The sequence below is a fragment of the Tupaia chinensis genome, unplaced genomic scaffold (genome assembly GCF_000334495.1).
Source record: "Tupaia chinensis unplaced genomic scaffold, TupChi_1.0 Scaffold144165_1, whole genome shotgun sequence".
In the NCBI taxonomy this organism is placed as follows: domain Eukaryota; kingdom Metazoa; phylum Chordata; class Mammalia; order Scandentia; family Tupaiidae; genus Tupaia; species Tupaia belangeri.
Genome location: NW_006204021.1, coordinates 313,552 through 334,561, shown reverse-complemented (window position 1 = coordinate 334,561; position 21,010 = coordinate 313,552). Strand labels below are relative to the sequence as shown.

General features: G+C 39.5%; 1 protein-coding gene and 1 pseudogene across 1 annotated transcript in view; both read right to left on the bottom strand.

Annotated features, from left to right (window-relative positions):
- Positions 1-365: 365 nt before the first annotated feature.
- On the bottom strand, positions 366-1,241 carry LOC102487956 (alpha/beta hydrolase domain-containing protein 17B pseudogene; annotated as a pseudogene).
- A 10,479-nt stretch (positions 1,242-11,720) lies between these two features.
- The window catches only part of TCP11X2 (t-complex 11 family, X-linked 2), an 11,366-nt gene continuing 2,076 nt past the window's right edge, over positions 11,721-21,010 (bottom strand). Inside the window, exons 3-10 of the mRNA XM_006166066.1 lie at positions 19,010-19,139; positions 17,886-18,006; positions 16,703-16,923; positions 15,508-15,644; positions 14,879-15,099; positions 14,599-14,780; positions 13,189-13,352; positions 11,721-12,148 (exon numbers count right to left, since the gene is read on the bottom strand). Coding sequence (XP_006166128.1) covers positions 11,916-12,148; positions 13,189-13,352; positions 14,599-14,780; positions 14,879-15,099; positions 15,508-15,644; positions 16,703-16,923; positions 17,886-18,006; positions 19,010-19,139 — 1,409 coding nt within the window. The 3' untranslated portion in view covers positions 11,721-11,915. The remainder of the gene's footprint in view (positions 12,149-13,188; positions 13,353-14,598; positions 14,781-14,878; positions 15,100-15,507; positions 15,645-16,702; positions 16,924-17,885; positions 18,007-19,009; positions 19,140-21,010) is intronic.

Sequence of the window (21,010 nt, the reverse complement as noted above, 5' to 3'; positions counted from 1 at the left end):
TGAAGGCAACTGACATGATTTATAAACAAAACCTCTAGGTTTTATTTTATTTACCAAAGAGTACAGTTTATCAAAAAAAGAAATCTAATATGCAAGGAAGGGACCAGCAGTTGGCGTAATGGTTGTGTCACTGGACTCCCATAGAGTCGACCGTGGTTTGAGTCATGGACCTGGTGGGTGCATGTGCGTGTGTGCCCAAGATCCCGAGAGGAGAATGGAGGAGAAGGGATCACAGTGCGGTCATCCCCCCTGGGGATGATTTCTTGCTTTTTGTCTCTCTCTCTTTCTAGTGAGCACACATGCCCTAAAAGAAAAAAAAAAAACTCTCCCAAAAAGAATTCTAATATGCAAATTTCCAGAGTGTTTTACAAATTTTCCAATTCCTGTGACACAAACTGTTTCAACCTCTGAAGGAATTGTCCATAAAGTTCCACATCATTGTGACCTGCTCCTTCAACCTACAGAAGTTGCACTGGTTTTTGGCATTGCTCAAACAATGTGAGGCCATGTGAAAAGTCAATGACTTCATCTTCAGTTCCATGAATTATTAATACTGGAGAGTTTATCTCAGAGATTTTTGTCAATATTTGGGAATGAATCAAAGCAGTATGTCTTGATACCAGAAAAAGTAACTCACATTCTCCAGGTCAAAAAAAAAAAATGAAGAATAACAGAAGAAATCTGATAGCAAGCAGCAAGGTCCACAAATGCTACTGTCTCTTACTGTCTCTATACTTTGACCATATACCATCATATTTTCAGGGAGAATGCCATATCTTATCCTAAGAGCAAGTGAAGCAGCTTCAGTGTCTAGATAGAGGTTCTTCTCTATTGGTTTCCCAGAACTTGCACCATAACCAGAGCAATCATATGAGAATATATTACAATTAATCCACAATACCAGTCTGATGTAAAGGCTGCTCATCTGACAAAGATCAACATTTCCAGCGTTCCATGCTCCAAAGAGCAAAGTGTATTTGGCATTAGGTGAGTAACATACAAACATACAGGGAATTCTGTTGCCTTTATTAGTTCTACTCATGAAACACTCAATAGCATCTCTTTCTCCAGGAGAGTACTTTCAGTTTGCTCTTTCTGATAGACGTAAAGTCCTGCAGCTTCCACTTTCGTCACACATCATTTGGATCAGGCAGTAAAAAAGCTAATTTTGAAGCAATTTTTCCTGGACAAGGTGGAAAACAGAAGAGGCAACATAGCATATTAAATGAAAAGTTGTTCATCTTCTGCACCTGAGGGTCTGTAGGGAAGCTCAGTGGAGGCACTGTCTTAGACAAGGTGCAATCTGTGCTCCCGCAGGACTCTCTTTGAGGGCTGAGGGGCCTGGCCAAGAGTAGGATCAGACACGGGCTGCAGCCCTTGGCTCTGTGACAAAGGACGGTGGCACTCATTGGGGCCCTGTGCTCATACGCCAGTCTTTCCTCGTGCTGGCCTTGCTTCTCCACATGAGATCGCATTCTTTTGACTAATAGCCCAAGCACCAGGTGCTGGTAGCTGCCACTGCTGTGGTTGGCTGCCCTTGGGCTTCACACCTCTTGAGACCCTGGTGGCAGCTGCTAGTGGTGCCACTCCCTTTCTGGCACTGCAGACATCACCCAGATCCAGCTAGGTCTTTCTTCCTTTTAATCCTCCTTTCTTTGTGTCTCCTTGGCCTGCCAGGCACAGGGCTCATCCCAGAGTGGGAGGGAGACTGGATGGAAACAAAACGGGTGAGTACAGTCTTCACTCAGCCAGGAGTTGGTCAGTGACTATCTACCTATCATCAGATTTTGGCTAGAACACAGTAAATGCTCATGACAAGAATAAGATTTCTCAGGTGGGGATTTTAAGAGAAATTTAAAATGCCATCCAAGAGACACAGCCTTAAAGTGTTGGAAACCATGCTAGAGTTTGACTAAGTTTCTTAGTACAGAAATTTGGATGGAATTGTATGCTAAGAGTTCTCTACTTCTCAGAAGATGATCACATGTTTTAGGCCTTTCCCCTCTAGCAGGAGGAGAATTCGACCTCCGCCATGACCACGGACATAGGAGGGAAGGTTTTTCACATGGAACTATGTATTTCAGGGTTCATTTGGCTCTTGTCCTCAGGATAGTGAGAAACAATCAACCTGGGTCCTTGCCATCCCCACCCCTACCTAAAGGGTGAGTCTGCTGGGTGTCCTGTAGATTGTTTTAGGAAAAAGTGTCAGCACCTCTCATGCATATGGAGTCCCGAGACCAAGGCCTGGCACTGACACCACCATGGTGTGGTATGTGGGCAGTGACCTGTCATCACTGTTTTCACAGTGTATTTGTGAGGAGAATCTGTGGGACCTAGTACTAAGGGTTGGGGAAAATGGAGAGGAGCTGCCAAGCATGACAAGAGCAGGCTCCAAACCATCTTATCAAGATTGCAGGAGTAACATGAAGTCATCGAAAGAAGTTCATTCCTGGGCTAGCTAGTGGCTTGGTGGTTAAGGCAGCTGGATGCCACATGGCTGACTATAAGGTTCATGTCCTGGATGTGGTGGCTTGAAAAACATACCGGACTTGTGTGCCCAAGTTCCTGAGAAGAGAATAGAGAAGAAATTGCAGTATGGCCAACCCTCCTTGGGGGATGCTTTCTTAGTTCCTCTTTCTTTTTTTCTGTGCCCTAGATGAGTGCATGCATCCTGTGGCAAATTAAAAAAAAAAAAAAAAAGGCTCTTCCTGAAGGGCATAGTGAGGAATGCCCTGGGAGCCAGAGGAAACTTAATTTCCTGTTATTACTACCCTCTGAGTTTACTACTAGTCTAACGCTGAGGGAGCTGAGAAATGCTTTTACCTGAGCCACTCTCCCAGAGCAGGACATCTACAGTCAGGAAAACTAGGACCCAGGTACTTGCAGCCTCAGTCACAGGGAACTCTGAAGGACCTGCAGGTTACTAGTCTCCGTGTCTGCTGCACATTTTCTCCCTCTAAACACAGGTGCCCACCATATTGTGATCCTCCTGCCTCAGGTTCCTGACTAGTTGAGACCCAGGCTTGTGATACCACTTCTGGTTCTTTTTTAGAGTCTTGCTATGTTATCCTGACCAACATCGAGATCACAATCTCCATGGCCCAGCCTCTTTCAAATTATCAAAGAAACTTATATACAGTTTTGGTAACGCTGTGGTATATTCCTGCTTGGGAAACTTCATCACAAAAATATTGTAGGAATGTGTTGCTGTATATCAAAAGAATGTATGTCTTGCTATATATATAATGTATGTATATATGTATATACATACACATATTAATATGACCTCTCTCTCTCTCTCTCACACACACACACACACACACTATAGCTTTCTATACATAAGTGGTAAGTGACCTCCAATTTCTGATTTCTTCAATGAAAAACAATCTGGGAAAATGAAATAAATTTAATAAATTCCTTGGGGGGAGCAAATGTTTAAAGAGTATAAAACAAAATCTCCTTATTCAAATTTTTTTTCCTCTGGGGACCAGCAGTTGGCATAATGGCTATGTTGCTGGACTCCCATGTAGTCGACCACAGTTCGAGTCCCAGACCCATTGGCTTAAACTCATGCCGCGCGACTGTAAACTCATGCCGAGCGCATGTGCATGCATGATGCCCAAGATTCTGAGAGGAGAATGAAGAAGGGATTGCAGTGTGGCCAATATCCCCCCTGGGGGATGATTTCTCACTTTCTGTCTCTCTGTCTCTGTCTTTCTTGTGAGTGCACGCACCCTATAGCAAAAACCTCACCGAAAATTTTTTTTTTCTTCTCTGTGGTGTCGCAGATGAATATCAATCACGGTAAAGTAACACACTCTGCTAAGAGGGATAGTGGCTATCATAGGCTTGGGATCAGAGCAAAGATGGCACAAATGTGATTTTTATTAAGATTGCAAAATATTTTCTGTAGTCTAAAAATATAAAAAACACAAATTATCAGGACCGTCCACCACCACAGTGTTTAAGCATTGCTGTGTGTTGGGAGCTGGATCATACATAGTCAAACACGATAAGAGTCCTGGTCCTGGCAGCTTGAAGAACATGCTAGGCTTGTGTGTGGGCATGGCTAGAATCCTGACAGGATGAAAGAATGAAGGAAAAAGAATTGTGACATCACTGCACTCCATTGAAGGGTGCTCTCTCACTGTTTCTCCTCCTTTCTCTCTGGCAAGGACATGCACCTCTGATAATTGAAAACCAAAAAGAAAAAGAAAAAAAGAAGTCATAATCAATTCCTTACTCAGCAATAATCACTATGTGGCTGGTTCCTGGGAAGCTTTAGTATGCAGGGACAAGCCCAAGTTTAGATTTGGGGAATACCTAAGGGATACATAGAAATCTTTTTGCCCTTCTGTGGATGAGCGTTGTTATTTGATCTCTTTTAATCCTTATCATACGTTTCCCAATAGGTATTATCACTGTCCTACCTATAAGGAAGGGAAAAGTTAGAGCTAGTGACTTGCCAGTTACTTGCACAATATTAGGAAAATGAGGAGCAAGTACTTAAGCACTGACCTGAGAGCTCAAGCTGTTCTTCAATGGCTCCTGGAGTCTCCACCACTGGGATTGCTCCCTAACACATGAATCCAGAGAATTGAGTTCTAAGACCTCCAAACATTAATTAACTCTTTAAACACTGTTTATTTTCTTAATAACAACCATCTATTAAGTTAAATTTAAAATTTTCTTCTTTATTCATTATAGAGCATGTGCATATGCATGAAAGAGAGAGAGACAGGAGTACCCTCCATAGGATCTGGTCACATCATTATCCCCTTCTTCCAGTCTTCCAGTCCATTTGATATTGGGCTCTGACACATACCGGGTATATTTTTCAGGCTGATCTGACCATGGATTCAAATCATGGTTGCCATGTGGGACCCAGATTCTCTTGAGCAATACATTACCACTGTGTCATGGAGCCAGCATAACCTATTAATTTTTTAAATACTTACCTCGCAAAAAGGTAAAAATCATATGAAAAATTAGGAAGAAAAATTGGCACATATATTTCAGACATAAGGTTAATATCCTGACACAGAATTAACCTGTAGGGTCAGATGGTAGAATGGTAGTTAAGGCAGCTGGATTCCACAAGGCCAACTGCACAGTTAGAGTCTCAGCTTAAGAAACACACCAGGTGTGTGTGCAAGTGCCCCAAAGAAGGGAGAAATAAAGAGGGGAATGTAATGTAATCATGTCCCAAGGGGAGTGCTTTCTCACTTTCCCTTACTATTTCATTCCAGAGAGTGCACATATCCTTTGAAAAACTGAAAAGGAAAAAAGAAAAGAAAAGAAAAGAAAAATCACTTTGTAGAAAGATAAGAAAATATCAATCTAAAATTGTCAGTAAAAGCAACAGAAATGCCAAATCAAGTCCTGAAAAACTTCTCAGAAACAATAATTACAGAAATTGCATTGCAAAACTTGAAATAATATATTAAAAGATAAGATAAATTTTCAAAATGGAAAGGCTAAGACAGAGAATATACTATTGTCTTTAGGTGGGAGAGGTGGTGAAAAAAAAATCATTCTCACGTATTGTAGATTTTCATGTCAAATTTTCATATTTCTAAGTTTCCCTTGGCAGAGTCCATTTGAATAGAAAAGACTCATATCATTCATGTAAAATTTAAAATGTTTATACCCTGTTATGCATCTGTGATATAGAGGGAGCTCCAGGGATCTGACAAAGCCATAATACAACATGGGCCCCTTTAGAATGTATCCGTATGGTCAATATCATTGCTCTATTGACTCTGTTGCCATGAACTGGGGGTGAAAATTTTCCCCAGTATACTGGTAAGAAATTTTATGTGAAGAATACAGAGACTGACTCTTGGACATATAGACATAGCTCTATACTTGTGCGTTCCTTACCCCCAGGGCCTCTATCCTAACAAAACTTCACCTCGGTGCCTTTTTGTATTTTTAAAGTTTTTGCCATAGGGTGCGTGTGCTTGCCAAAGAGAGACAGAAAGAGACAGAGAGAGAAAAAGTGAGAAATCATTCCCAAGGGTGATAGCCATACTGCACCCTTTGTTTCTCACGGTTTTTAACGTATACACACACACACACACACACACACACACACACACACACACACACGCCTGGCATGTTTTTCAAGCCACTGGGTCTGGGACTCAAACCATGGTCGACAATGTGGGAGTCCAACACCTTAATCACCATGTTACCTGCTGGCTCACCATTGCTTTTTCTGTTTGGAGTTCACTCCATATCCTAGGGCCCTTGCAGACCTTTTAGTTAGCAATGACCCTGTGTACATGCTGACTCTGCACTCACTGAAACTAAAGTTTTTGTTACCAAACTAAGATATTCAGTTTATGCTTCCCTTACAGAAATATAGTCACGAAGAAGAACAAGCGAGATAAGTGGTTTCCTGCTGGGCATGAAGGTGGTGTGTGCTAATGGTCCAAATAGTTGACTCTCCTGATGGGAGGACCTAGTTGTCACACATTTCATGTACCCAGGTCCTCTCATTATACATGACACTCTCATTAGAAAGTATGGATGTGTGTTTGTGTGTGTGTGTGTGCATGCGTGCATTTCCATTTCTTCTGAGGAATAAAACAGATCCATGTCTTGGAAACCCACTTTAACCAGAAGCTGTCATCACATCTGTTTAACAAGTAAGAATTACTTTAGAAAAGATCCACACCTGATGTTCTCAAGTATCTGCACATTGTTATCATTACCAAAAGAAGAGACAAGACAAACATAAAGGTGATGTAAAAAGGCCAAAGAGAACTTGAAGATCCACTCCAAGTCCAGGGCTTTTGCATACAATTTAGCTACAATCCAGAGAAGCCTAATCAAGTGTTCAAGGTGATGTACCTTAATCGGTCAGAGAGAAAAATCTGGGTCCTCATTATTAGAAATAAGGTGTATCTGGGACCAGCAGATGGCATAATAGTTCAAGTCCCAGTCCCGGTGGCCTAAAACTCGCATTGGGGGGACCAGCAGTTAGCGTAATGGCTGTGTTGCTGGACTCCCACATAGTCGACCGTGGTTCGCTTCTGGGACCTGGTGGCTTAAAACTCACGCTGGGCGCATGTGTGTGCATGCCCAAGATCCCGGGAGGAGAATGGAGGAGAAAGGATTGCAGCATGGCCATCCCCCCTGGGGGGCGATTTCTGGCTTTCTGTCTCTCTGTCTCTATCTGTCTGGCAAGCGCACACGCCCTATAGCAAAAACCTCTAAAAAAAAAAATTACATTGGGTGTGTGAGTGTGCATGCCCAAAATCCAAAGAGGAGAATGGAGAAGGGATTGTAGTGTGGCCATCCCCCCTGGGGGGTGATTTCTCACTTTTTGTGTCTCTTTCTCTGTCTCTCTGATGAGCGTACATGCCCTATAGCAAATCTTTTTTAAAAAAATGAAAAAAGAAAGAAGGTGTATCTATTACTCTGTTTGGTGAAGCTGGAGGCTATGCTGATAGTAGTCCAGATATCTATTGGAAAGTCCAGATTGTCATATATTTCTCATATCATAACTTAACCTTCCTTTGTGTATCATTCCTCATCTGTAAAAAGGGGGATAAAGTACAACCCATTTTATGGAGTTATTTTGAATATTAAATGAAATAATTTCATTACAGATCATGTATGTAACCAGAACTCCCACTGTCAGTGTAATCTCTCTTGTCCAGAGTATGCCTGTGCCTGTAGTCTGCATGGGCGTGTGGTGACAAGAAAGGCTTAAGAAAAAGAAACAACTCCTAAATCCCAGATCCTTTTGCTTGTGATGTTTCCTTCCAGTATATGACTTAGACTATCCTGACTTTGGAGCAGGCATTTAAGATGGCCCATCACTTGGACCTGAAGGCCCAGAAGTCCAGGCCAACAAGGACTGGACTAGTTGGGAAATTGAAGTGAAATATTCCAAATCCATGTTTAAGCCTCAAATTGGCAATACATAGATTCCAATCATTAGGGCTCTATTTCCTTTCTCTGGTCCTAGGATTTGAAGTCTTGAGCTGTAGCCGCATATGAAGTGAGTCTTCTCACACTTCTTTAAAGTTCTCCTTAAAGAAAAACTTTTAACTACTACCCTTCTGCCAAGGTCCTTGTCTTGGTGGGGCAGCCACCACTCCAGCACAAGATAGATGGTGGTCAGTCACAGTGCTTTGTTCTGCTCCCTTCCATTTCCTCTCACACCCTGACAAAAACTACTGTGAGGCCACAAGGAACATGACTCACAGAGGAGCCTCTGGTAATGTAGATTAGTAGCTGCCAAAAATGAGGGCGGGGGGAATTGGGCCTGACTGCTAACAGGTGCAGGATTTCTTTTTAGAATGATCGAAATGTTATTAAGTGTGATGATGATTGTGTAATTTAGTGAACATACTTAAAACCACTCAACTGCATGTTTTTAATTTAATTTTATTATTTTTTTTTAAATTCTGTATAGGACACACACATGCATCACAGAGAGATAGAGAGGGAAAGTGAGAAAGCAAGCTGCCAGGTCCTGAATTTGAATTGCGTTCGGCCATGTGAGAGTCCAGTGTCTTGATCACCACACCACTTGCAGGCCCTCTGAATTGCATGTTTTGAAAGAAGGAATTTGGGGGCCAGTGGGTTATGGCACTAGATTTCTGTGGATGACTGTGGTTCAAGTACCGGACCCAGTGGCTTGAAATTCACACCAAGCACACATGCATGTGTGCCCATAATCCCAAGAGGACAATGGATGAGAAGGGATTGTGGTATGGCCATCCTCCCTGGGGCAGAGAAGGTGATTTCTCAGTTTCTCTCTGTCTCTCCGGCCAGCACATGTGACCTATATAAAAAATCTCTCTCTAAAAAACAAACAAAAACAAAAACAAAACAACAGGGAATTTTATGTGAGACTGTGGGAGATATTGGAATGAGGTGAATACATTTTCCATGTTGGATATATATGAATTTGGGGCAGTCAAAGGGCAGACTGGTAAGCTAAATAATGATCTTCAAAGATTTCCATGTCCTAGTCCTTGGAGCCTCCAATGTTATCTTATATGGTAAAAGGGACTTTGCAGATGTGATTAAGGATCTTCAGTTGAAAGATTATCCTGGTGGACCCCAAATGTAATAATGAAGTGTTCTCATTACAAAGGAAAGAGAAGGGCCAGCAGGTGGTATGGTGGTTAAGGGTGAACTTCCATACATGACTGACCACAGTTCAAGTCCCAGGTCTGGCAGTTTGTTTTCGCTTTCTCTTTCTTTTTCTCTCTCTCAAATTTGACAAGAAAGGTTATTTACTTATTTTAATTTGACCAGAGAGGGACAGAGTGAGAAAAAGAGAGGTGGGGGGAATGAGAAAGCAAGCTACCAGGTCCAGGCCTCAAACTGTGGTTGACCATGTGGGAGTCCTGCACTCTTAACCACCACGTCAACTGCTGACCCTAAAATAATTCTTTAAAAAAAAGAAAAAAGAAAAAGGAAAAAAGGAAAGAGAAGGAGATTTCACACAGAAAGAGGCAATGTGATGACTGAAGTTTGGATGATAGTAAAATGGAAGAATAAAAAATGCAGATGAAGAAGCTAGAAAAGACAAGGCAATAGATTCTCCCCTAGAGCTTACAGAATGAGAGTGGCCTTTGACACCTTGATTTTGACACACTAAAACTGATTTTAGATTTCTCCAGAACTAAACTCATTTCATTTTAAGCCACAAAGCCTGAGATAATTTGTGACAACAGTCATAAGAAAATAATACAAGAACCTTTAGAGATCATTTAATCCAATGATTTTCAAGTAGTTCTCAAAACTCCTTCCAGTTTTACTTCAGTTCAAACTGCCTAGGCTGTGATCTATTAATGTTATGCATAGCCTTCTGAAAAGACTTCATTTGTTTTGCAAAATGACTATATAAAATTAAACAATAATCACCGTTTAGTTCAAAATCTGTGATTTAGTCCAATACACAATTTCTACACAATAGATGAAGGAAAAAAATTCCAGTAAAGTGAAATGATTTTCCTGTACTCACTTAGCCAGAGAAAATAAACAAAAATATAAAACACAAGTTCCTACTCCCATTTGGAGTTTCTAGAACCACACATCTCTACAATAGGAAAAGTAGATTAGAAATTAACTGTTGAGGAATAAGTGAAATAATATATATGGAGATCTCAAAAGAATGTCTGGAACATATACACGTATTAGCTATTATTACAATATATACTTGTATATACACAGATTATCTCTGAGAATATACAACAAAATCTGCTAATAGTTTCTTCTATGTAAGGGAAATGAGACACAGGAGTGGGAGAGAAACTGACTCTTCACTGTGTTACTTTAACCACATGTCTGCTCTATCTGTCCCTCCTTTCCTAAAGGATGAGCAAGGATTGAATGGAGATATCATTTCTTAATTAGGATCAAAACTCCTGCTTCTTCCATGTAGAAGTACAGATGAATCAACTCAATCAAAATTCTTGACAAATCGGATATGCTAAGATAAAGTACAAAGCAAAGTTTCATTTTAACTCAATGTCTGTACCATCTACTCTGTCATTTCCGCAGGGATCCTTTCAAAGCACATTTGTCACTAAAATACTCTGGCTTCCAAAATTAAGGCTTTTTTTTATTAATTTTTTTTTTACATTTCAATAACTTTATTTGAAGGTATATCTCTTAGTACCAAAACATAATGATGGTTGGTTAGGTTATTACTACCGACACAAAATTTATACTGATGTAGTATTCAAGATATTGAAATATATCAACCTTTTGGGAAAACTGAAAAGTTATCCATAAAACAGGGTTTACAAAAGTTAAGATATATTGAGATTCTTTTGTTTATTTTCAGTACTTGCTTATCAATAAAATGATTCTAAAATTGGTTAGAGCCATTCTGAATAGCCTCATGATACACACTGTGCTGAGTAACAGTGTACGACACTGTAGATCTCCTTTCATTTGCTGACTGACATGGAGAATCATGAACACAGTTTCAGTAACCTCACAACTGTGAAGATGCCTACGTACTTTTCTTAAATCTTTTTTTTTGGGGGGGGGCAGCACATGGTGTGGTGGTTGGGATGCTGGAATCCCATATGGCCAGCCATGGTTTGAGTCCCAGACCTGGCAGTTTGCTTTCTCACTCTTTCTCTCTTTCTGGTTAAAATAATAATAATAATGATAAATAAAATTAAATAAATAATTCTTTAAGGAAAACAACACCTTTGGGGAGCAGCAGATTGCATAATGGTTACATCGCTGGACTCCCACATAGTCGACTGTGGTACAAGTCCCAAACCTGGTGGCTTAAAACTCACACCAGGTGCACATGTGAGTGTGCCCAAGATCTCGAGAGGAGAATGGAGGAGAATGAATTTCGGCATGTGCATCCCCCCTTGGGGGTGATTTCTCACTTTCTCTCTGTCTCTCTCTGATGAGCACATGTACCCTATAGCAAAAATCTCTCTTAAAATAAAAATCTTTGTTTGGACATAGTGGGGACATTAGTGAAAGTACATCCTTTTAAACGGAATTCTAAAGGAGAAGTAAAACATAGCTTAAAAAAAAAACTTTTAGGGTATTAAATATAGCCACTTGTTTAACAAGATAAAGCAAGTTTTCAGAGTGATCATTCTTTAAATGATCAGCCAGTGAATAGAAAACTGAGGACTCTTTGGCTTCTCAGCTAGTTAGGGGATAAGGGTGCAGAACCTCACTTCAGCTGTAGCACAGAAGGAACTGAGTTGGTTGAAGCTCAGAAGTTTATTAGGAAGAGGGTTAGGCTGGTTAGTTTTAACATGTTTGACCCCTACAGCCTTGTGTCCTGGCTGTTGTGAAGCAGAGGGCTAGCTGCTGCATTGGCCACAGGTGATGTGATGTCAATCCAGGAGCAAACTGAGCCCTCTCTCCTGGGTTCCTGTTGCCATGATTGGGGTCTAGCACTGTCAAATAGGCTTTACTTTCGTTTCTTGTGCCTGAGCTGGTGGGATGATATGTTTTAGGATCTCAGTGTAATATGGGCTGAACACCCGCTGATTATGACGCATCAGGCTGACAAATTTCCAGCCAAGTTCTGCCAACTCCCCTTCGATGCGAAGAAGGCCTCCAGGGAAGTGTAGCAGAGCCTCCTGCATGCCGTGAATCAAAGAGCACTTGAGAAACAAACGGATTCGCTGATCTGTACGGAAAAAAAAAAAAAAAGAAAAGAAAAGGGTAACAAAGAGGTTTCAGAAGAAATTCTTATTGCCCTTGCACTCTCTGATCACCTAAGTTTTAAGTTATTCACTGACCTAATTACTCATTCAAGTAAATCAAATGAGATTTGTTTTCTTTTGTTTTAGAGGGAATGCCATCAAGCTCCAAAAGACAATGCAAGATCAAAAGATGTAAGCTAATGTCTAACTGTTCATAAGATGACTTTACGTTGTTCTAAGTGAGATCCTATATACTGTATTTAAAATTCTAGGGACACATGCTACAGCCAGTGCACCAAGTTCAAGTCCATACAACCAGATGCTAAAGTTAAAAGCAAGCTGGATGGGACCAGCAGATGGCATAATGGTTATGTTACTGGACTTCCATGTGGCCAACTGTGGTTCATGTCCTGGACTCGGTGACTTGAAACTCACACTGGGCACATGTGCTTGCATTCTCAAAATCCCAAGATGAGAATGGAGGAGAAGGGATTGCAGTGTGGCCATCCCCCTGGAGGGTGATTTCTCACTTTCTGTCTCTCTGTCTCTCGGGAGAGTACACGTGCCCTAGAGCAAAAATATCTCTCAAAAAAAAAAGAGCAAAAAAAGCAAGCTGGCCAAGTTCACTGCTTCCATTCCAGTATGTAACATGTACAGCTTAACTCAGCATCCATTTTAATGGAGGGAAATAGAGGCCCATATGGGAGCCTAAAGCATGGGACAGAAAAAAGGTTTCCAATAATAATTCTTAGGCTACAATTACAGAATAGTCAGGGATGATTTAGTAGGGCTAGTGGTACTGTATCCCACACCTGTGAGTTACATACTCACTTCAGATCCACTTCAAACCCATACATTCACCCTTCAAACTGAAGGAGATGAGGAAACTAAATCTGAAAGACTTCATAATTATCATACTTTTTCATTTTTAAATGATTCAAAAACTCACTTCTGGGGTAGGGGCTACCTGCCCATTCCCCAAATTCTTGCCACTCTTCCTCACCACTACCATGGGGATTCTTACCAAAAATGGTACGAATGCAATTGTCTTTCTTGGCGATATTCCGGAGTTGGGCTTTAAGAGATGCTATATTTTCTCTGCTCAGAGGAGTGAGACGCATGTTCTTGAGGCTTTGATGGATTTTCTGATATACCTGTTCACTCACATTCAGCATAACCTCCTGAGGCCTAGATAATGAAGGACAGAAATCAGAGTGGCTCTGGCACAGTGGCAAACCCCACCAGAAGCCATGTCCACTCAAGGGGGAAATCCAGTCCTCTACGACTAATAGACAAGAATTACCATCAAAGTATCAACTAATCAATACATATAGTACAGTATGATACTTCAAAGAAAATAGGTAAGTTAGACAGGGGTTTAGTTATATCCTTAAGATCTACTCAGTATTCTTAGGTTCCATAAACTTCATTTAAATATTGTTTCACATTTTTCTTGGATATTTTTGGTCATTGCTATTCCTACTTCACCAATTATATTGCAAATGTACTAAGAGACCTGGACTTTTAATTCCTCTTTTTACTTTGATTTAACATTTCTGTAGGAAGTAAATGATACTAACCAACAGATCAACTTCTGGATATAGATAGCACAAATGCACTGGCACTCAATCAAGTATACATAATGGCTTATTTTTAGCAAGAACAATAATGAGTATTTGTAGCAAAGTAATCTCCACATTCTCCTCTTTGGAAATAAGTTGTGTTTTTCTCTGTCACAACCCTCAAAATGACTTACGATGAAAACCAACAATCTTTTTTTTCCTTCCTTTCTGAGAGAGAAAGAAGAGGGAAGTAAGAGATGGGGACAAAGTTTTTTTTGAGAAAGAGATCTTTTTTTTTTTTTTTTTTGAGATAGGGCACTTGTGCTCACTGGACAGAGAAAGATGCAGAAATAGAAAATGAGAAACCACCCCCCCCCCTCAGGGGGGCAGTGACCACACTGCAATCCCTTCTTCTCCAGTCTCTTCTTGGGATTTTGGGCACACATGTACGTGCACCCAGCATGAGTTTTAAGCCACTGGGTCCAAGACCGAACTACAGTCTACTACACAGGAATCCACTGACTAACCTTACACCATCTACTGGTCACCAAGACAAAGCTATTTTTAACAGGGTCTTGCTCTGTTGTGATGTTTCTGCTCCAGCCTCCCAATTATCTAGGATTACAGGCATATACAACTGCACCTGTTCTGTTCAGTACCTGGGAACTATACCCAAGCCTCCAATGTGACTTCCAAGCAGTGGTTCTGTATGTGTGCTACTGTGGTGAGCCAAGAACATCAACAATCTTTAGAGATGGTTCCCAATGGCCTTTGCGTGGTTTGTGATGAAGTATAAACAGTAATGTGTTGCCTGCCTATGTCTCAAGTATCACACATTATTTTCCACTCTTAGAAATATCTATAAATCTTACTTGGAGTTAAAGTCCTTCATCAGGGCCTTGGTTATGCATTTCAGTTTCTCCAAAAATTCAGGTAAGCTGAATAAAACTTTACCAGAAATACTTCTGGCCACTAGCAAGACTGATGCCACAATGGTTAACTGCTGCAACTGGGCTTCTATATCCTGGAGCCTGACTCTGTCCATCAGTAGAGTCTGATAAGGAAGGGAAAAAACAGGTTGTCAGACAAGAGGGTTCTAATGGATGTATCAAAAAGAAAATAACAATGCAGTACCCCAATACACATTCCTACCTCAGGGAATTCTTCACTTTCATTATCCCAGAGAAGGAGGTTCAGATATCCCTGGTATAGTACCACTGTGGGAGTAGGGAGTTCTGAATTGTCAACTTCATAATTTGTGGATAAACAGCCCAAGCTGGAAGAAGTGCTGGGAGAGTCAAGAGAACTCGGATATGGTTTGGTGAGGTCTCTGACTGCCTTGGTTAGCCATTTTTTGGTGTAATCAAGGAGATCTGTGACAAAGGACAAAGAAGGAAATATATCTCTTCAATCTCAAAACTTGAAAACTAAGGCTTTAAGATATACTCTTATCTGTTGATGATAATTGTGTGGTAGTATCTTTGATTGAACCAATATACAGTGTATTCAGGATGAGAAAATGCATTTGGTATGCTGTAATGATTCACAGTGATTAAGTGTGAGAAAAAAATCATATTTTTTTTAAAAAAATATATACCCTTGGTCAATAAAAAAGTGCTTTTGTAGGTAGGTCTGTGTCTGTCCTAGAGAAATGCTCCTTCTCCCTTTCCTTTACTCAAGAAGAAATTTTCTACTCAACAATAGAAAACATGTTCTATGATTGTGAGGAAGCAGACATAACATAAAATCTCCCCTCTTCTGCCCTTAAATTTTAAACATACTAGGCTGATTGTCAAGGAGTTCCTGGAATTTAGCTCGTTCATACTGGACAGATTGTTCCTGCAGATATGGTCGAAGGCTCTGGATAGTATAGTTTGCCATGTCCATTTTCATCAAGCCCAGAACATGGAAGATGCCCCTGTCATAGGGAAAAATAGAATATTTACACTATGAAAGGAAATCAAGTGTGAAGAAATAGAATCCAAACAAGGAGTCAAAACCAATCACAGTATTTTAGAGTTAGTAGCGGCCTTTAAAAACAATAGGCTGGACCAGTTGCAGTGGCACAGACAGTAGGGGTGCTGTTTTGTTATGCTGAAGGCCATATGAAAAGGCTGCAGATTGCCATCCCTGGTCTTCCTGAACACACTGGGTGTATTCAACCTGTGGATATGCCTGTGGTCTTGGTTGGCCACAGAGCTAGCGAGAGGATCATAGAATAAAGACCCTGTCAAGAATGCCTATCTGTCTTTCTCTTAGGAAATAAACTCTAAAAAAAACAATCCTGCCAAGTAATGTACAGTGACTGAATGTATAAAATAAATTAGAAAAAAAGAATAAAAGAAGTCCTGCTTCAATTTACAAGCAAACACACACTGACCGGTGGCCCAAGGCCACACTGAAGTGGTGGTGGAACTAAGGATACATCTTCTGACTTTCCAACTACCAATTCTAGATCTCTTTCCACTTTAGTCATTTTGTCACCTTGGAAAAAGAGTCAGTGGAATGAAAATCCTTAAGGTGCTAACAACTACCTGTGGGTAAATGGAATGTGAGTGACTGAATTTTTAACTCACTGGGTATTCATTGTATTTTTCAGGGTTTTGATTCTTCTAGCTATAAAAGAGGAGTAAATTCTCATTCTGGTCTCCTCACAGGGTTTGAGTTGGGATGAATGGGAGAACATCTGAGAAAAGGCTGTTGCAATCTGTAGAAAAAGAATTACTGTACTCTAATGTCTTAACAATATCCTGTCATAAAGGGGGCCCAAATGATCTAAAGACCATTAAAGGAACCCTAAGAAAATGTTCTTAGAAAATAAAGGCCTAATAGTCCAGGGAGGAGAAATAAAGTGTTAGTCAAGTATTTAGTACAGAGAGCTAGACAGGACAGAGGTTATATTCACATTATCTGGCTCAAAGTTTTCTGGTATGATGTCTTTGGCAGACTTCAGGGATAATGCACCTACATTCTCACCTCAGTAACTGCACTGGATCTGTTATGCAGTCTAGTTTTTGCACTGCTTCATCTCGAATTGGTGCACAGAGCAGGTTCATCAAACGGAGGATGTAGTTAGACAGGTAAGGGACATCCAGGGCCCCATGCTTAGCTTCTTGCTTGAGGAAATCCATGTCCAGAACTTTTTCAATCTCATTTCTTAGACGGTTCTGGCGTGGTAATAACAGTGATAGTAAGATCTGCCCAAAAAAAGGAAATCAGAAACCACATTCTGTTTAGAATCCTGAATGGTCTCCATTAAATAACCCCTCATAGGCCAAAGGCATCCCATACTTTATCTTCCCGAAGTCAGGAAACTGGTCTCTAATTTTTTTTACAAAGTATCATTACCCTCTGTTTAAGGAACAACTACAATTCAAAGCTTCACTGGGATCAGTTATAGTAATAGTCATTATTGTTTCCTAGGCAGCATAAGATATACTATCTAAAATACAAGAGTGATGGTACCAGCAGATCATGTAATGGTTACGTCACTGGACTCCCATGTAATCGACTATGGTTCAGTCCCAGATCTGGTGACTTAAAACTCATTCCAGGTGCATGTGCATGCATGCCCAGGATCCCGAGAGGAGAATGGAGGAGAAGGGATTGAGGTGTGGTCACCCTCCCTGGGAGGGAATTTCTTGCTTTCTGTCTCTCTGGTAATGGCACACACCCCTATAGCAAAAATCTCTCAGGAAAAAAAAAAGTGACACTAAAATAATGTAAGAAATATAAAACACCAACAACAAGGTGATAATGCTTTCTTAATAAAGAATAAGGACATTTTTAGATTGTTTTACTTCAAAGGGCAGGTAATTAAGAAGCAAAGAAATTTTTAAAGGTCACTTTACATGGCCTTTTGATTCAAAAGTATGTTTCTTACAGCAAAGGCTCTCTTACTCATCTCTGTGCTTCTGAAACACATAAAACATAGTAAGAGTTTAGTGAAAATTTGTTTAATTGAATGACAAATTATGTTGTTACAACAATATCCCAACTGTGAAGCTTCACTTCATACAAATAAAATGGAAATTATTCCATACTAAGTAGTGGACCATGTTCAGAAAGTATTCTACTTAGCATATTAGTAACCATCAGCAATCTAAGGGCCTGGGATACCCAAGAACTTCACATCCACAATGAAAGGTTGATTACTCGCCTCCTTAACTTCTTTTAGAAGCTCAAGAACACAGGTGAAATCCGGAGGAGTTGTCAATAACTGCTCTTTCAGATGGTCCCAAAAAGCATTGTACATTGTCTCCACGAAGCTGCCTTCCAAACTGTGAGAAAGTTAAATGAGTAAATTGCTCTTTACCGAGGGAATTGATAGAGGAATATAATCTCCCAAACAGCATTTAAAAATAACAGAATTCCATTAAATTGGCAGGCCAGGAGGAGCTATGCTTAGACTTGAGAAGGGCTGAAAGAACCGGTTAGTCTCAGATGAAAAAGCATTGGCCAAACCCTTTCATAAGTGCATCTCCTGGTTCCAGAGAAGCTCTACCATGAACTAAGGGTTGAGACACTAATTTTAACTATAGTTGTGGATCTAGCCTAGATGTGTGACTTAGTTTCCATCTCTATAGATTAAAATATTTGAACTAGATGATCTTTTTCCTTTAGACCCAGAATCCCTAAAGTGACGAAATTATCAAAGTGTTTAAGGTGGAAAAAAGTGTTTAAGGAATACTGTAAAATATAAATTCTGGCAAATTTACTCATTTAACTACTAATAAACCATCAGAATAATTTAATTTATACTTACTGAATGACTCTTATTTATGTATTGTGATATCAATGTAATTAAGAGGAACTGAATTAAAGCCTAATTTTAGAGAAGCATTATTCATCAATGAGGTTCTGAACCTGATTCACAAAATTTTTATTAAGCAGATTACAAAGCAGTAATAGTCTCTGAAATTTTTTATACCAAGACGAGTGGGGAATACAATTTTTAAAAAGTAATCTGTTCATTTATACTTGTTTTATCTTTAAACAGTTAAAAGTTAACTGCACGGAACTAACTCACTCTATGTTTCTTTATTTACTGGGATCCCAAAATTAACATTTCGACAATAACTGCATTGGTTTATTCCCTGTTTAAATATAATGGCATGCTTTGGCCTTTAAAACTAATTATTACTCCAATTACTCTTCCTTTTATTTGTTGGTACCTTTTAAGACATACTTAAATACTGAAGTTAATAAAATGCTTACATGATCAAGTGATTTTTGCTATCTACCTAGTGAAGAATAGTAAAATAGAAAACTGGAAGTCTGTACCTGTTTGGAGATAAAATATTCTTTTCCACATAGAAGTCTTGGTTTATGACGATTTCATGAGCAGTGCTTAGCTCAGAGACTTCATCAGTTTCTGATCTACCTGTGACTAAATGTGCTTCAGGTTGGTTCACTGGGGAAAAAAAAGAAAAAAACATGACAGTCATCAACAGGAAATCCATACAGGTACAATTTCTACTTTATTCAGAAATTTACTTAGCTAAGTAAGGCTCCCAAATTTAAATTCGTCAAATAAATCTTATACAGACACACTCCATCATTTTAGTATTTGAAGTTTTCTGAACTCTGCCTTCAACAGCACAGGAAACTCAGAGAAGTCAAGCTTAGGGAGAAGTAAGTTTATTATAAATAGAAAGTGAAACTTATTTCAAAACCTTATTACAAGGTCAAAATAATTAAACAAAACACACACAAAAATAAGTTGTGTTTTATAAAATAAATGTTTATATAAAATATATTGCCTTCCCACTATCCTCTTCCTATCTCTGAGGTTACACACAAAATAAGAACTGAAGTCTTCTTATCGATAACACCATTAAACTTACTAAATGGTTCTGATTTGAATCATTCAACTAAAGTAGTGGTCTCCAGCTCTAGAGATTCAACAGACCAATAAAAAAACTAAGTTACTGACAAGAATTTGACTATTTTTATTGACCCACATACGAATATTAAGGCAAACAAGCAAAAAACTCAACTTATCATCTTTAAAACTATCATGTCATAAAATGAAAGTATATTTTAACATTCCAAAAACATAAAGAAGATACATCCAGCACTAAGAGTAGCCCTTTAAATGGAAGAAATTCAACTTTATTTTTTAAATGTATTATGACATCTTTATTGTCTTATTTCATTCAATATTGGTTAAGAACTATGTCACAAACCAGCATTGAAATTTGTGAACCAAAATTCTAAGTTAATTATAGAGATTACTTATTTACAGCAGTTATACACAGTAACTGTACATACTAATTACTTATTACTTGGCATCTTTGCTATATAAAATAAAACATGTAATTAAATGATCTTCTCACCATTTTCAATGTAACTTCATAAGGTGTTCAAAGAGAACTACTTGTCTCCAGGATATAAGACGACTCATATAAACTCACTCTAAAAAGATTACCTACTTATGTACATTTATTTTCCATTAAAATTATTTTTCAGGGCCAGCAGGTAGCGTAGTGGTTAAGATGCTGGACTCCTACACACTGACCATGGTTTGAGTCCTAGACACGGTGACTTGAAACTCACACTGGGCCAATGTGCATGTGTGTCCAAAATCCCAAGAGGAAAATGGAGAAGGGATTGCAGTGTGGCCATCCCTCTCCCAAGAGGAAAATGGAGAAGGAATTGCAGTGTGGCCATCCCTCGTGGGGGTGGGGAGGGTGTCTCCTTTCTCTTTCTCTGTCTCTATCTCCAGCAAGCATACATGCCCTATAACAAAAATCTCTAAATAAAAAAAATAAATCTTTCAACAAAAATATCATCAACAGACATTTCCTTTCTATCCTCACTAAAAAACTACATATGTTAAAATACATTAATCAATTCATTAATACTTTACTTTATTATTAATATTTATTTGAAAGGCACTATGAACTAAGAATTATGCCACTTTGTTGACTAACAATGACCCCAATTGGCCAGCAGAGAAATATATTTGATCCAATTTAATATCATCATGGCTTCCAATTTTTTCCCCCACTTCAGCCTTCAAGAGTTTAGACCAGGGGCCAGTAGATGGTGTAGGAGTTACATCACTGGACTCCAACATGGCCACCTGCAATTCAAGCCCCAGACCTGGTAGCTTGAAAATCACACCGGGCACATGTGCATACGTGCCTAATATGCCACAAAGAGACTGGATTGTGGCATGGCCATCTCTCCTGGGCGATGATTTCTCACTTTCCCTCTCACTGTCTCTATTTCTCTCTCTCTCCAGTGAGCACATGTGCCCCAAGGCAAAACCTCTTTAAA